Source organism: Protopterus annectens, chromosome 10.part0, assembly GCF_019279795.1.
Source record: "Protopterus annectens isolate FY-2018-M chromosome 10.part0, PAN1.0, whole genome shotgun sequence".
NCBI lineage: Eukaryota > Metazoa > Chordata > Ceratodontiformes > Protopteridae > Protopterus > Protopterus annectens.
The window spans coordinates 1500147839-1500165499 of NC_056744.1; the positions used below are offsets into that span (position 1 = coordinate 1500147839).

At 37.4% G+C, this 17661-nt stretch overlaps 1 protein-coding gene across 2 annotated transcripts in view; it reads right to left on the reverse strand.

Annotated features, from left to right (window-relative positions):
- Nucleotides 1-13394, reverse strand: part of LOC122813688 (zinc-binding protein A33-like) — a 132783-nt gene extending 119389 nt beyond the window's left edge. Inside the window, exon 1 of one of the 2 annotated variants that reach the window (XM_044086144.1) lies at nucleotides 13121-13394. In XM_044086144.1, coding sequence (XP_043942079.1) covers nucleotides 13121-13213 — 93 coding nt within the window. In that variant the 5' untranslated portion in view covers nucleotides 13214-13394. Of the gene's footprint in view, nucleotides 1-12988 lie in introns of both variants that reach the window. The other variant, XM_044086143.1, reaches the window with a different exon arrangement.
- Between the last annotated feature and the right edge of the window lie 4267 nt (nucleotides 13395-17661).

The following is a 17661-nucleotide window of genomic DNA, read 5'->3' on the forward strand; positions in this document are numbered from 1 at the left end:
CACACAGTCGAAGGAGTTGCAGTTCTATTACCGAATGCCACTGTATTTTTTGTTTTGGATACAAAGAGTTTGTTTTGGCAAGTGATGCTTGATCGCAAATCCTCATTTCTAACTACCTTTGGTACTCCATTTGGCAGATACAGATTCCTAAGGATGCCATTTGGAATAAATTCTGCAAGTGAAGTTTTTCAGAATGCAATGGAACACATGTTTTCAGGTTATCCTTGTGCCATAATAGTAGATGATTTATTGGTTGGAAGCAATGATGAAGCAGAGCACGACAGAAACCTTAAGAAAGTTCTAGACAGAGCACATGAAGTAAACTTGAAGCTCAATCCTCTGAAATGCAAATTCAGATTTCCAGATGTTACATATGTAGGTCATTTATTTATAAGTACAGGCTTGAGACCAGATTCGACCAAGCAAACAACTAGTCTTGAAATATCAGCACCAGATAATGTACACACTTTACAGCCTTTCCTGAGCATGGTCAACTACTTAGGCAAATTTATACCAGACTTCAGTGAGTTGACAGCACCTTTAAGAGAGCTCACATGCAAAAATGTTGCATGGTCATAGTTGGAACAGCATCAGAAGGCATTTGAAGACCTCACATGGAAAATTGCCAACTCCACCTACGTTAAGATACTATGATGTGAATAAACCATTTACCTGAGATGCAGTATGCTCACACTGAGAAGGAGCTCTTGGCAATCGTATTTGCATGTTCCAAGTTTCATGATTATGTTTATGGTCGAGCTATTCAGATTGAAACTGACAATCAACCTCTAGTTGCTATTCTAAAGAAGCCTATGCATTCTGCTCCAGTGAGATTGCAAAGAATGATGCTCAAATTGCAAAAGTACAATTTCAAAATGGTATACACAAAAGGCAAAGTGCTCTATCTGGTTGATACCTTATCCAGATCACCCAGAAATATAACAGAACAAATTGAAGCAGGGAATTTTGACTTTGATGTATTGTCAGTGTGAAGTTTTTCCACCACTAGACTTGATGAGATAAGAGATCACGCTCAATTTTACAGAAGTTCAGTGACTATATTAATGTTGGATGGTCGTCAAAGCAATCTAGTGTGCCACTGGAAGTGCAAACGTATTTTCCTTAAAGAGATCAATTTTTGGTGGAAGATGGCATTATTTTTAAAGGTCTTAAAATTGTTGTTCCTGCTTTCTTACAACAAGAATATATCAAGATTTTGCATCGTGGTCACCTAGGGTTCACACCTACTAAGAAAAGAGCAAGACAATTAGCATTTTGGCCTTCATTACCAAGAGACATTGATAGAGTTCTTTCTTCTTGTTCAGTATGTAATAGTACTAGATCGCATTTGCAAAGAGAACCACTTCAGCTACGAGTCCTGTTACTGAACTACGTTGGTCTACTATAGCAACTGATATCTCTGAGTGGAACAATCAACGCTACTTAGTTTTGGTAGACTCTTATTCGAATTGGTTTGAGATTGATCTACTACCTAACTTAACATCCACTGCTGTTATTAAGTTGAAACATCATTTCTGAGTACATGGTAGCCCACACAAACTTTTTTTCTGACAAAGGTACTCAATTCACTAGCCTCTTTTTTCAGAAATTTGCAAAATAATGGGAATTTGTACGTCACTAGTAGTCCTAAATGGATCTATATTACATGCTCAAAACCTTAAATTATCAAACACCTAAAGGTCGATCACAAAATATCGAACCCTTAACATCGAAAATGGCCATTTCCACATAGAGAAACAATGCTGTTGGCCAAATTAAAAAAAAAGAAGTTTTAAACAGATATGAAGTGGAAGGCCCCACCCCAACTATATATAGCAATCCGAGATTGCTGTACAGTGGAGAAAGAACAAGATCCATGTAATGGCCAAATGACTTATTTCCCTGTGTGGAAAAGGCCGTTCACAATTTTCAGACTTTGACATTTAGTGATCGACCTTTGGGTGTTCGATAACCTATGGTTTCAATCACATAATAGGGAACCATCCTAAATATCCTCAGTCCAATGATCTAGCTGAACGTGCAGTGCAGAGTGCAAAACAATTACTTGAAAAGTCAAAGCATGACAATACTGATGTATTCTTGACATTGCTTAATCTCAGAAACATACCCTGTGATGATATTCTTGGCTCACATGCTCAAAGACTTCTTTCCAGGCAAACTAGAACTACATTTCCTATTTCTTCAAGTTTGTTGCAGCCTAAATCTAAGAACAATAAAACCATCAAGGCTCAGTGGTTTAAGAAGCGTAATATCCAGAAAACTGGTTATGACAGTTTGAGCAGGTTACTTCATCCATTGAGGGAAGGAGACACTGTATGAATTCAGACAACAAAAGTGTGTGATTGAATAGGACAGATTACAGGCATCTGTGCCAAGTTGAGATTCTACTTGGTAAACTCCGAGGGTGTGGAGTATAGGACGCATCACAGACATTTTCTTCCTGTACCAGAATTATCATCATTGCAATCACAACATTGTTTTGGTGATGCAGACTCTAAGTCAAAGAGTGAATCAGACACTGTTTCCAGACTAGAATGAGTTCAAAATTCTGATTTCATTCCAGAAAATGATTTGAACATTCCACAAGTCAACAATTTTGCTGAAACTGTTCCAGTTGCTAAATGTAATTCCCAGTTTAATGTCACATGTTATGGATGAGTATCTAAGCCTAGTGCGAAATATGTGGCAACATGGAATTGATTGTATATACATGTGTATTTAGTATTGTATAATGCATGACTAAGGATTACCTGTGATTTCTGCATGCCAGATAGTCTCATAACAATTGTTATGATCTATTTCTCAAAGAGGGAGGATGAAGATCAGAGGGTAAAGTGCGTGTATGCTATATCTTTAAAAAGCATGATGTGAGGCTGTACGTGCATGTATACGTTCCTGTCACATGCAATCCTTAGTGCCATTTTGAAGAAGCAGAGTGAGCATGCATGATAGCAGTTGTTAGTTTGTATATAAGTTACTTAAGTTATAGTCAGTAAGCCTCTATAGTGATGTGTTTGTATAAAATAAAGCTGCTTTAACAGAACCCACAAAGACTCTTTTATCATATCCCAGACAAGAAAGTGAAGAACTATGTTGAAATGCCCCTCAACTGGACTCTGCCTGAAAAAAAAAACTAGGGATCAGTATGCAGAAGCCTTGAAAGGAGAGCTGCAGGCCTTTCTTAGTAAAACAAATGGACTGATGAGTATCTTGCCTCATACTAACACATAATGCATATCTCTGAAATGAGGCTAAGTTATTTAAGCAAATATTGAAGCCAATTATTTTTCTTTGTATCTAGATATCACTCAAGATGAAGGAATGATTCCATTCAAAACTAGTGTCTTTCCTGCATTTGTAACATGCATGGAAAGTTCTGGTATGTATCTCAGCATATCCCTCAGAGTTTTACTTCTCAAGTCATTCACTCTCACATGTGTTACTAGCATGTTGTATTTGTCAGGACTTAGGGTCACTGTAACATCACAGATTCTGGAACCTGAATGCCAACTCACCATAATCCTCTCCTTGACCTGCTTAGTAAGTGACAAGCCAGTGTGTTTGTCAACAGTGGCACCTTTCACTAAAACATTTTGTTTGTTGCTGTGGTGTGGTTCAAAGTGACAGATTCATTTTTTTGTTTAGGTGGCTCTTTATGGGAGGTATGCATGAGGTAGATGGATGAGTGAAGTAATTTTTGCTGAGACTTAATCTTCTTAACTCCAGAAGGCTTTAGAAGTAATTGTTTTACAGCCTCAGCATAAGATGTTTTGATTGGATTATAGGTGTGTGTGTGTGTGTGGGGGGGGGGGTGCATGGAGCTTGCGGTATTGTTTTTAGATGAGAGGAAAGCCTGCAAATGTAGTAGTAGTTCTGTTCACCTTTCACTGATGGAGTTGTTACTGTTGTGTGCAAGTTCATTAGCTGTGAGCATAAAGCAGTTTGTACATTGTCTTAGAAGACCTAATGCTAAAAGGTCAGTAAAAGAGGTGCAGTTAGGACACTGGCCTATCCATTGTTTAGGTGTTAAGATAAATAAAGAATTTTTAATATTAAAAATTACCCCGTTTAAAAATGTAAATGCAGGCATTTACTAGAATTATTTAGAATACACGGTGGTGGTGCTGCGGTAGCGTTGTCGCCTCACAGTAAGACGCTGTCTGGTTCGATTCTCAGCTAGAGCGTCTTCTGCATGGAGACATGCCTGAATGGGCGTACCTTCGTTGAAGGTTGTGTGTCAGGGTTGGCAACTCGGCATGTAAAAATCTATCTGCCAATCATTAGCGGATTGGAGTTCCGCTGTGGCGACCCCTAACCGGGAAAAGCCGAAAGACACAACAGCAACATTTAGATGGGCTTAAATACAAAAAGATAGATACAGACTTTTAAAATTAACTTAAAAAAAAAATGGAAAAAATAAATCAAAAATCTTCGCTTATCTAAATGGTTTGGAATTATCTGAAGCAGACTGAAACAACACAGACATTACAGTTTGGCTAAGTGGAACATTAGTGTCATTTTTAAAGGCCTTCATGTTTTACAGGGCATCCTTCTTTCCTCACACCAGCATATATTTGCCTGTTGTCTGAGTAATCCTGTTGCATTTTCTCCTTCTGCCTGATCTTACTTAGGTTTGAGTCCTCTCAATGAGCTCATTCTCCCCAAGAATCTGCTTGAAAAGTTAAGAACTACTGGTATTTGCATATTTACTATATCAGATTATCTTAAGAGCTTGCAAGCACATTTATAACCAAACAAAGTTTGCTGATCTATCTTTTATCGAAAGTAAAAATAAAATGTTGGTGGAAGATGGCATTATTTTTAAAGGTCTTAAAATTGTTGTTCCTGCTTCCTTAGAACAAGAATATATCCAGATTTTGCACCGTGGTCAACTAGGGTCCACATCTACTAAGAAAACAGCAAGACAATTAACATTTTGGCCTTCATTATCAAGAGACATTGACAGGGTTCTTTTTTTCTTGTTCAGTATGCAATAGTACTAGATTGCATTTGCAAAGAGAACTACTTTAGCTAATTCCAGTTCCTGAACTACCTTGGTCTACTATAGCAGCTGATATCTTTGATTGGAACAATCAGCACTACTTAGTTTTGGTAGCCTCTTATTCGAATTGATTTGAGATTGATCTACTACCTAACCTAACATCCACTGATGTTATTACTAAGTTGAAACATAATTTCTGAGTACATGGTAGTCCACACAAACTTTTCTCTGACAATGGTACTCAATTCACTAGCTGTTTTTTTCAGAAATTTGCGAAAGAATGGGAATTTGTATATGTCACTAGTAGTCCTAAATGGATCTATATTACATGATCAAAACCTTAAATTATTGAACACCTAAAGTCATAAAGACATAAAATCGTATTTGCATGTTCCAAGTTTCATGATTATATTTATGTTCGAGTGGTGGTGGTGCTGTGGTAGCGTTGTCACCTCACAGTTAGACGTTGCCCGTTCGATTCTCAGTTAGAGCATCTTCTGTGTGGTGACATGCGTGGATGGGTGTTCCTTTGCTGAAGGTTGTGCATTAGAACCAGCAAGCCAGTACATAAAAATCTACTGCCAATCATTAGCAGACCGGAGTTCCGCTGTGGTGACCCCTAACCGGGAAAAGCCGAAAGACACAAACAAACATTTATGTTCGAGCTATTCAAATTGAAACTGACTACCAACCTCTAGTTGCTATTCTAAAGAAGCCTATGCATTCTGCTCCAGCAAGATTACAAAGAATGATGTTCAAATTGCAAAAGTACAATTTCAAAATGGTCTACACAAAAGGCAAAGTGCTCTATCTGGTTGATAACTTATCCAGATCACCCAGAAATATAACAGAATAAATTGAAGCAGGGAATTTTGACTTTGATGTATTGTCAGTGTGTAGTTTTTCCACCACTAGACTTGATGAGTTAAGAGATAATGCTCAGGCTGATCCAATTTTACAGAAGTTTAGTGACTATATTAATGTCGGATGGCCATCAAAGCAATCTAGTGTGCCACTGGAAGTGCAAACGTATTTTCCTTAAAGAGATCAATTGTTGGTGGAAGATGGCATTATTTTTAAAGGTCTTAAAATTGTTGTTCCTGCTTTTAAACAACAAGGATATATTAAGATTTTGCATCGTGGTCACCTAGGGTCTACATGTACTAAGAAAAGAGCAAGACAATTAGCATTTTGGCCTTCATTACCAAGAGACATTGATAGAGTTCTTTCTTCTTGTTCAGTATGCAATAGTACTAGATCGCATTTGCAAAGAGAACCACTTCAGCTACGAGTCCTGTTACTGAGCTACGTTGGTCTACTACAGCAACTAATATCTCTGAGTGGAACAATCAACACTACTTAGTTTTGGTAGACTCTTATTCAAATTGGTTTGAGATTGCTCTACTACCTAACCTAACATCCACTGCTGTTATTAAGTTGAAACATCATTTCTGAGTACATGGCAGTGCACACAAACTTTTTTCTGACAATGGTACTCAATTCACTAGCCACTTTTTTCAGAAGTTTGCAAAAGAATGGGAATTTGTACATGTCACTAGTAGTCCTAAGTGGGTCTATATTACATGATCAAAACCATAAATTATCAAACACCTAAAGGTCGATCACAAAATATCGAACCCTTAACATCGAACAAACTACTATGCAAACTAGTGCCTCACCATTTCCTTCTTTAATAACTAAGATAGGATTGAATTTTTTTAGCCTAAGACTCATTCAAAACCAATCAAATACTCAGTGGAGAAGCAGCTATTACAATTTTACTGGCTATAAATTATTTTATCACTAGAGGGAGACAGTATCTTATAAAGTATTAACACCCAGCTCCATAAGCGATAATGGCCTTAAATTCTTACAGAAATCATACATTTCCATTACAAATTTCCCAAAAGCCACATGCATAAATAAATACCAATAAATACTCAATTAATAGTTTAAAATGTTTTCAAACTCTTTGTAAATAAATATTAAATACACAGAACCTGATATTTCCTCCTCTTTGCACTAGGCAGACACTTAGGCAGTGGGTGCTTCATCAGGTGTCACTTCATCAGTACATTCCTTTTATGATATTTATCTACCACTGCCAGAGGTTATGCCTGTTCTCAAATACAGAGATATAATTCTGTTACTGGAATAAGGAGTACATATTCCTAGTCCCAGAGATCTAGTTCTTGCCAACCATCTATGAGAGAAATATCTGTAAAGAAATATCAGTGACATAAAAAATAATAAACTTGTAATAAAGCTTAACCCCTGTTCTGAGCAGTTATTAAAGGAGCCCATGTAAACATAAGGGGTAAATAGCAGGTGAAAAAAGATAGCAAACCAAATAGGCAGCCACAGTAAAACCAGTTGATATGGTGAGTACACATACTGGCTACATTTTACTTTATGAGATCTTTTGCATCGGATTGATACTTGGATACAATCTCAAGTAGTAGCTAGTAGCCTCCATCAGCTAAGGATGGTAAGAACTACTGATAAATCTTGGGCTCAAAATTCAGTAATCCGAAGCACAAGAGGGACAACAGAGTGGAAATCTATAGCAGCTGGAGATGGGAAGCATTAACAACCATGTAACTGCTGTTCAAGTGTTTGCTTGGAATATAGTTTTGAAAAAAAAAACACACTGCTATACAGTCACTGCCTCCTTCATTCCAATCACTAGGCAATGACTGGTCAGCTGAATGATGACAGAGCAATGCTGCTGACTTAATCCCTCCCCTCCCCAATAGAAAAAATAAATACTTTACTAGAAATAACAACCAGTTTCTATGGAAAAGCCAACAGAGTTGTGACACAATAACTGTAGCTCATAGACCCACCTGACAGAGTAAGTGGCTACTAGCAGCATGAGACACCACCAGACAAGCTTCTGATATGAGTAGCCAGCTGGCACAAAAGGTGAATTAGTGAACATAACCCCCAATGAACTTCAAGTTCTATGGGGGACATGAATTCTTTCAAAGGAGGTTGGAGGGGGATGATAGAGAACCCCACCAAAATGTTTATCAACAATGGTAAGCCAAAGTCTTGTCCTTCATCAAGCCTTGATGCACTGAGATGAGGAAAACATGCTCCTTGACTGAATGTTAACTGAGATTGGCATAACTGAAGCTTTGTACCCCAACGGATGCACAATAGCAGGCCCTACAAAAACCCAGCCCACCACCCAACACCCGATGATGTGTAGGAATATTTAATGACTACTTATGGTAATGTCCTCACCAGCCTCATGAATATTCATCAAGTATTTTAGTCAAAAGGCCAAAATTCCATCCTTTTCGTCTGTGTACCTTTTTATATGCTAGCAGTTACTAAAGACATAGCCCTAAGTGTATATCCTCTGTGCTGTGATGCCAAACTCAGGCAGACATCTTATACCAAAAACATACCTATCCCATTAAGACAGTATATCTGGAAATAGTAACTTCTAGAATGAAGAGATTTCATATATAAACCAAAAAAAATGGAAAAAATAAATCAAAAATCTTCGCTTATCTAAATGGTTTGGAATTATCTGAAGCAGACTGAAACAACACAGACATTACAGTTTGGCTAAGTGGAACATTAGTGTCATTTTTAAAGGCCTTCATGTTTTACAGGGCATCCTTCTTTCCTCACACCAGCATATATTTGCCTGTTGTCTGAGTAATCCTGTTGCATTTTCTCCTTCTGCCTGATCTTACTTAGGTTTGAGTCCTCTCAATGAGCTCATTCTCCCCAAGAATCTGCTTGAAAAGTTAAGAACTACTGGTATTTGTATATTTACTATATCAGATTATCTTAAGAGCTTGCAAGCACATTTATAACCAAACAAAGTTTGCTGATCTATCTTTTATCGAAAGTAAAAATAAAATGTTGGTGGAAGATGGCATTATTTTTAAAGGTCTTAAAATTGTTGTTCCTGCTTCCTTAGAACAAGAATATATCCAGATTTTGCACCGTGGTCAACTAGGGTCCACATCTACTAAGAAAACAGCAAGACAATTAACATTTTGGCCTTCATTATCAAGAGACATTGACAGGGTTCTTTTTTTCTTGTTCAGTATGCAATAGTACTAGATTGCATTTGCAAAGAGAACTACTTTAGCTAATTCCAGTTCCTGAACTACCTTGGTCTACTATAGCAGCTGATATCTTTGATTGGAACAATCAGCACTACTTAGTTTTGGTAGCCTCTTATTCGAATTGATTTGAGATTGATCTACTACCTAACCTAACATCCACTGATGTTATTACTAAGTTGAAACATAATTTCTGAGTACATGGTAGTCCACACAAACTTTTTTCTGACAATGGTACTCAATTCACTAGCCGTTTTTTTCAGAAATTTGCGAAAGAATGGGAATTTGTATATGTCACTAGTAGTCCTAAATGGATCTATATTACATGATCAAAACCTTAAATTATTGAACACCTAAAGTCATAAAGACATAAAATCGTATTTGCATGTTCCAAGTTTCATGATTATATTTATGTTCGAGTGGTGGTGGTGCTGTGGTAGCGTTGTCACCTCACAGTTAGACGTTGCCCGTTCGATTCTCAGTTAGAGCATCTTCTGTGTGGTGACATGCGTGGATGGGCGTTCCTTTGCTGAAGGTTGTGCATTAGAACCAGCAAGCCAGTACATAAAAATCTACTGCCAATCATTAGCAGACCGGAGTTCCGCTGTGGTGACCCCTAACCGGGAAAAGCCGAAAGACACAAACAAACATTTATGTTCGAGCTATTCAGATTGAAACTGACTACCAACCTCTAGTTGCTATTCTAAAGAAGCCTATGCATTCTACTCCAGCAAGATTACAAAGAATGATGCTCAAATTGCAAAAGTACAATTTCAAAATGGTCTACACAAAAGGCAAAGTGCTCTATCTGGTTGATAACTTATCCAGATCACCCAGAAATATAACAGAATAAATTGAAGCAGGGAATTTTGACTTTGATGTATTGTCAGTGTGTAGTTTTTCCACCACTAGACTTGATGAGTTAAGAGATAATGCTCAGGCTGATCCAATTTTACAGAAGTTTAGTGACTATATTAATGTCGGATGGCCATCAAAGCAATCTAGTGTGCCACTGGAAGTGCAAACGTATTTTCCTTAAAGAGATCAATTGTTGGTGGAAGATGGCATTATTTTTAAAGGTCTTAAAATTGTTGTTCCTGCTTTTAAACAACAAGGATATATTAAGATTTTGCATCGTGGTCACCTAGGGTCTACATGTACTAAGAAAAGAGCAAGACAATTAGCATTTTGGCCTTCATTACCAAGAGACATTGATAGAGTTCTTTCTTCTTGTTCAGTATGCAATAGTACTAGATCGCATTTGCAAAGAGAACCACTTCAGCTAAGTCCAGTTCCTGAACTACCTTGGTCTACCACAGCAACTGATATCTCTGAGTGGAACAATCAACGCTACTTAGTTTTGGTAGACTCTTATTCAAATTAGTTTGAGATTGCTCTACTACCTAACCTAACATCCACTGCTGTTATTAAGTTGAAACATCATTTCTGAGTACATGGCAGTGCACACAAACTTTTTTCTGACAATGGTACTCAATTCACTAGCCACTTTTTTCAGAAATTTGCAAAAGAATGGGAATTTGTACATGTCACTAGTAGTCCTAAGTGGGTCTATATTACATGATCAAAACCATAAATTATCAAACACCTAAAGGTCGATCACAAAATATTGAACCCTTAACATCGAACAAACTACTATGCAAACTAGTGCCTCACCATTTCCTTCTTTAATAACTAAGATAGGATTGAATTTTTTTAGCCTAAGACTCATTCAAAACCAATCAAATACTCAGTGGAGAAGCAGCTATTACAATTTTACTGGCTATAAATTATTTTATCACTAGAGGGAGACAGTATCTTATAAAGTATTAACACCCAGCTCCATAAGCGATAATGGCCTTAAATTCTTACAGAAATCATACATTTCCATTACAAATTTCCCAAAATCCACATGCATAAATAAATACCAATAAATACTCAATTAATAGTTTAAAATGTTTTCAAACTCTTTGTAAATAAATATTAAATACACAGAACCTGATATTTCCTCCTCTTTGCACTAGGCAGACACTTAGGCAGTGGGTGCTTCATCAGGTGTCACTTCATCAGTACATTCCTTTTATGATATTTATTTACCACTGTCAGAGATTATGCCTGTTCTCAAATACAGAGATATAATTCTGTTACTGGAATAAGGAGTACATATTCCTAGTCCCAGAGATCTAGTTCTTGCCAACCATCTATGAGAGAAATATCTGTAAAGAAATATCAGTGACATAAAAAATAATAAACTTGTAATAAAGCTTAACCCCTGTTCTGAGCAGTTATTAAAGGAGCCCATGTAAACATAAGGGGTAAATAGCAGGTGAAAAAAGATAGCAAACCAAATAGGCAGCCACAGTAAAACCAGTTGATATGGTGAGTACACATACTGACTACATTTTACTTTATGAGATCTTTTGCATCGGATTGATACTTGGATACAATCTCAAGTAGTAGCTAGTAGCCACCATCAGCTAAGGATGGTAAGAACTACTGATAAATCTTGGGCTCAAAATTCAGTAATCCAAAGCACAAGAGGGACAACAGAGTGGAAATCTATAGCAGCTGGAGATGGGAAGCATTAACAACCATGTAACTGCTGTTCAAGTGTTTGCTTGGAATATAGTTTTGAAAAAAAAAAAACACACTGCTATGCAGTCACTGCCTCCTCCATTCCAATCACTAGGCAATGACTGGTCAGCTGAATGATGACAGAGCAATGCTGCTGACTTAATCCCTCCCCTCCCCAATAGAAAAAATAAATACTTTACTAGAAATAACAACCAGTTTCTATGGAAAAGCCAACAGAGTTGTGACACAATAACTGTAGCTCATAGACCCACCTGACAGAGTAAGTGGCTACTAGCAGCATGAGACGCCACCAGACAAGCTTCTGATATGAGTATCCAGCTGGCACAAAAGGTGAATTAGTGAACATAACCCCCAATGAACTTCAAGTTCTATGGGGGACATGAGTTCTTTCAAAGGAGGTTGGAGGGGGATGATAGAGAACCCCACCAAAATGTTTATCAACAATGGTAAGCCAAAGTCTTGTCCTTCATCAAGCCTTGATGCACTGAGATGAGGAAAACATGCTCCTTGACTGAATGTTAACTGAGATTGGCATAACTGAAGCTTTGTACCCCAACGGATGCACAATAGCAGGCCCTACAAAAACCCAGCCCACCACCCAACACCCGATGATGTGTAGGAATATTTAATGACTACTTATGGTAATGTCCTCACCAGCCTCATGAATATTCATCAAGTATTTTAGTCAAAAGGCCAAAATTCCATCCTTTTCGTCTGTGTACCTTTTTATATGCTAGCAGTTACTAAAGACATAGCCCTAAGTGTATATCCTCTGTGCTGTGATGCCAAACTCAGGCAGACATCTTATACCAAAAACATACCTATCCCATTAAGACAGTATATCTGGAAATAGTAACTTCTAGAATGAAGAGATTTCATATATAAACCAAAACATATACATATGCACATACTGTAAAGCAGGCAGGGAGGAAGAACACATTATGGCCACCTTACTGCAGGGGGGACCCCAAAAAAAACAGACAAATGACAATCACAGATTTAAACTAAAAAAAGAATGTATTCTGCAGTAATTATTAAAATATATGTGTAAATTACATAACCAGCAAAAAAAAAAAAAAAAAATGAATGAACTTGTTCACAGATATGATCAGCAGACTGTTCAGTTTTGAATTTGCTGTAACAAGTGTAATAACTTTAAGCCATATTACAGAAAATAGCAGAAAGAAATTCAGAACTGATGGAGACTTAAGATGCCAGAAGAATAAGGGGAAAAAAAATGTTTTTGTTAACATTTCTAAACCATCAGTGTGCTGCATTAGTTTACCTTGTATTTATGGACAGCTTTCTGCAACAGTAGGAAACTATGGCCACGATGTTCTGGAACACATGTTGCACAAGCCAAACTTTCATCATCTTCACAGAATAGTTCTAGCCATTTCTCATGCTCCTTACAAACCTGGTCACAGTCTTTGTGCTGCGGGAGTGGTTCGTCTACTTTCTGACGCTTTGCCTGCACCCCCAGAATCATATTTGCTGGAAGTGAATCCATTATGTACTTTCTCGATGGGAACTTCTTTCTTCACTAAGGATAGAAAGCTTATTTCGCAGTTACGTCCACACTCTAGGATCACTGAATTTCGTAACAATTCAATGCAAACTGAAAAAATTAATTCCTACAAACAAACTCAGGCTAGTTTGCTGGAGGCAACTGTGAGAGCAGACTGCTTCAGAGTTTCACTTTTATTTACCAGGAACAGAAGAGCTACTTAGGGACCTCCTTACTTAAAAATGCAACATGTTACTGCAGGGATCATGGCATGATATCAGATTACATTTCTCTAAGAAATTAAAGCTTGTAAAGAGAATTCAGAAAGCAGATTTGACTTATTCTGCAAATGCTTTTTTAGAGAAATACTGATGTGTGTTATATTGCTTTTAACAAAGTAATCAAAAAAGATATCTATGACTCTGCCTCATTCTCCTTACAGGCTTCAACTTGTAGGGCATGTCCCCCACCCCATCTCCACTTGTGTGTACTTTGTAACTCATCAATGTATGGAACCCTGTGCCCCCACCTTAGCTGTTTTTGGTTTGAAAAGAAAAACCTCAGGTTTCCTACCTTTCCCATTCATCCTGATAATTCCATGGACAGTGTTCCTTATGCAAAATCTGATATTCACACTGCTGTGCAATGCCATTACAACCCCACTCAATCTGATCTGTAATACACTACATAGATAGAATATGCCCAATGTAACTAAAAAAGTAATCATGCCAGCCATACTTTGTCCATGCAGTGTATAAGGAGACCTTTGCTTTGCAGACTAATCATTATTTATGTGGGGACGCAGGGTTCTATTAATTAGAACACAACTCTTTAATTGCTGTCCTAAGAGGCAATTGCATTTAGTGTGCTTATAGGTTAATCAATTAATGAACAAACAGAAGTAATTTAAAAGTTTTACACTGATATTCTCAGTGTGTCTGTCAAGGACAAAGCAATTAACAAGTGTCATTTTCTAAAGCCTGCATCTCTGACATAAAGGTTAGAGAAGCATAGAAGTAGTTAAAACTCAGCTGTAGAGTACAATACTTACTATCACACCGAAAGAGAAATTTTCAAATTTGGTTAGTGGAAAGGCACTTAGTTAAAAATATTTATTATTATAAATAATTTATTATTGCTTCTCAGCCTTTTCGCTAAGATGAAGTGTAGTATTCTAAATCATTTATCTGTTTTTAGCTTCATTATTGTAGCATTTTCTCTTCCTGTATAGGGGTTTTGTTCAATAGCCTATATTATCATCATTATCATCATCAACAGTCTCTTTTTTCCCATTTTCTACGTGGCGTTGGGGTGTCATGTTAATTGTCGCCATCTCTCTGGATTCAATGCTACACTTTTTCCTTCATCGACACTCATGCCTGATTCTCACAGACCTTCTTTCACACAACCCATCCACCTCTATGCAGGATGTTCTCATTTCCTCTTACCTTCTTCCTTTCTGTCCCAAATCTTCTTCACCAGATTGTCTTCTGCTTGTCTGCACCATAAGCTGTTCTTTTTGATCTTTTCTGCAGTTGGAGCTACTTTGGCTTCTGCTCTTATATTCACATTTCTTTGTCTGTCCCACAGTGTGCTTCCTACCATCCTTCTCAGGCACTTCATCTCCATCACCGTTCATTTCCTCATCTGCTCTGTCTTTACTGCCCAGGTTTCTGTACCATACAGTAGCACTGGTCGCATCACTGTCTTGTTCACCTTACTTTTCTCTTCTTTATTATTATTTTGCCATACATTACACTTAACACTCTATGCTAGTTGGCTGCAACCCCTCTCATTCTTGCTTTGACCTCTTCATTCAGACTTCCCTTCTCCTCAACCACCCATCCCAGATACTTAGGTTCATAGGTAGGTACTAGGGCTTAAGTAAGCCTAGCCAACAAGGTTCCCTGGCATACGCCACCCAAGAAAGTTAATTGTACTGCCAACAATTGTGGATGTCCTCTTTGTTCTTGCACACTGGCATCAGTATGCTTATTCAGTCATCTGGGATACACCTTTTTCTTCACACTGCTATGAATACCCTCAGGAGCCATTTTCCCCTATCTCACCCAGCATCTGTATCATATCTGCTGTGACCTCATCTGAGCCTGCTGCTTTCCATGGTGTCATTTTCCTTAGTGCTATTCTAACTTCTTCTAGGGTGGGCATCTCCTCATCTCTCATTATAAGCTGTTTCTTGAGCAGTACAACTTCTGTGGGGTTTTTTTATTCAGTAGCTGCTGGAAATACTCCTGTCTGCCTTTGATGTCCTTATGGACTGATGAGCAGGCTGTTGCTAACATCCATTATGGAGGGTGTCTAACTATCTTCTTTATCTTTCTGTCTTTGCCTTGCAAAATTATATAGTTTCTTTGTGACACATTCATTCTCTATCCACATATCTTCTCTATGATTGCTGTAATTATTGTTTTTCTTGTACATGTATAATATTCAATTGTTTGTAATGTATGTACATGTATAATATTTAATTGTTTGTAAAATTAATTTAACCGGGGAACTTTTGTTTTCAGGCCTCTGATGAAAAGGGGTTATTGTACTCTTAGACTTATCTGGTAAACAAATGACAAATAAAATAACTAAGTATTTAGAAATTTAAAGAGATGTAGTAGTTAGCAGAGAAGATTAAGGACATTGAGCCGATAAATGCTACTTCCAGCAGTCAAGAGTACAACTTTTCATTCCCCCCACTTCCATTTGCCTACTGTGTGACTGAGCAATCAGCCATGAAAAGGGACAATTGTGCCTAGTGGACTTAATTGATTAATAAATATATAAAATAAAAAAATATGGTACTGAGATGCCCTTTGTTGTAATGCAGTGTTATTGTTTTGTCAGTTTGCATATTTTTCAACTGAATATATTATGAATATCAATCTTGTTTTAGACAAATGTTCTTTCAGCAGTGTAATAGTGCAGAAATGGCAGACCCAGATGGAAGTACACTGCCACAGCTACATGTACCTACCCCTTCTTTAAAACAGGGGGTAGACTTATCAGTGATTCCTTTCATATCAGCACTATGTTCCCAGATAACTTGCCTTGCCTTTTACAGAGATGGATGCGATTAAAGTTCAGTAAGAATAACCCCATTTTATGCCACATTTTTCCAGTTGGATACATATTCTTTTACAAAGAGGGAGTACTTCATATTTAAACAAAATCAGTGGATCCATGTTTTAAAAATCAGTCTTTTGAATCTGTTGGGAATTAATTAAATGAATGAGTAGTCTTTAAAGGAGGAATGATCAGCCTAGGGTGTTTTTTCTTCTGAACATTGGGCACATTTTTTGTAAGGAAAGTTATAGCCTATGCAGTCTGTAGAGATTGCAGGTGACATTAATACTCATGTTGAGGTAAAAAATATATAAGCAGCCTCTGCCAACTTTGGAGAAATTCAGGAAGGGTTACATTCTTAAAGGGAGTAGAGGCACTATTATATTCATAGGATGAAGTCAGGTATCTAAGACAAACCAATGAGGTTAGTAGCGCTATCATCCATGGAGCCCTCAAACAGTTCAGTTTGTTAGGTAGACTGAAGGCAGGTATTGCTAGTAAATGCAAAGTGCTCTTTTTACATTGCAGCCTCCACTTCTTTACACCAAGAATGTCCTGGCCCTCCCCATATACCAAAATAGTGTGACACTGGACAAGGCACAAATAGGTATTAAAGTAAAAAGTGTTGACAGTAATTTCAGGGTGTCCTTTTTGCATTAAAAAATTGACTGCATCATACAAGACAGCCTCCTCCCTCTGAAAAATCAGGACTAGCAGGAGTATACAACATGGTTTAACCAGTTTGGTAATTACAGGAAAGGTTTTCTTAGTAAGTGTAACTTGTCATATTTGCCTACAAATATTACATTAATAAAACAGTTCAGATCAGGAGATTGTATGGAGGCACACCAGACAGCAGGTGCCATTTAGAGATTCTCACTTCAGAGCTTTACTTCAGAATGACTACTCAGCTCTAGTCATGTGACTCACAACTACAGCTTTACTGATTGCTTAAATAAACAGTAATCATATACATTTCATGTGACATGCACCTTCTACAGAAGATAGATATCTTCTATATCATTACATAAGTTTATATATATATATATATATATATATATATATATATTTATAGTCTCCACTTTGTAATTTTGAAATTCCACAATCCTGATGTTCTAAATACCGATGCTCAAAATGTAGAGATTGTGGAATCTCTAAACCTTTTAATGGAGATTGCCGTACATTGCTGAACAGGAACATTAGCATTCTCTTCACTGTAGTGTGATCTCAGAGTTGGTATATTTTAGTGACAGGGGGTGTAGGGGGTGCAGGGGGGCTTGCCCCCCTGCAAAAATGTGTTTGTTGATTTTTTTTGTTTTACTTTTTTTTTTTAATTTCGAGATTCCACAATCTTGACGTTCTGATCATCGGTATTT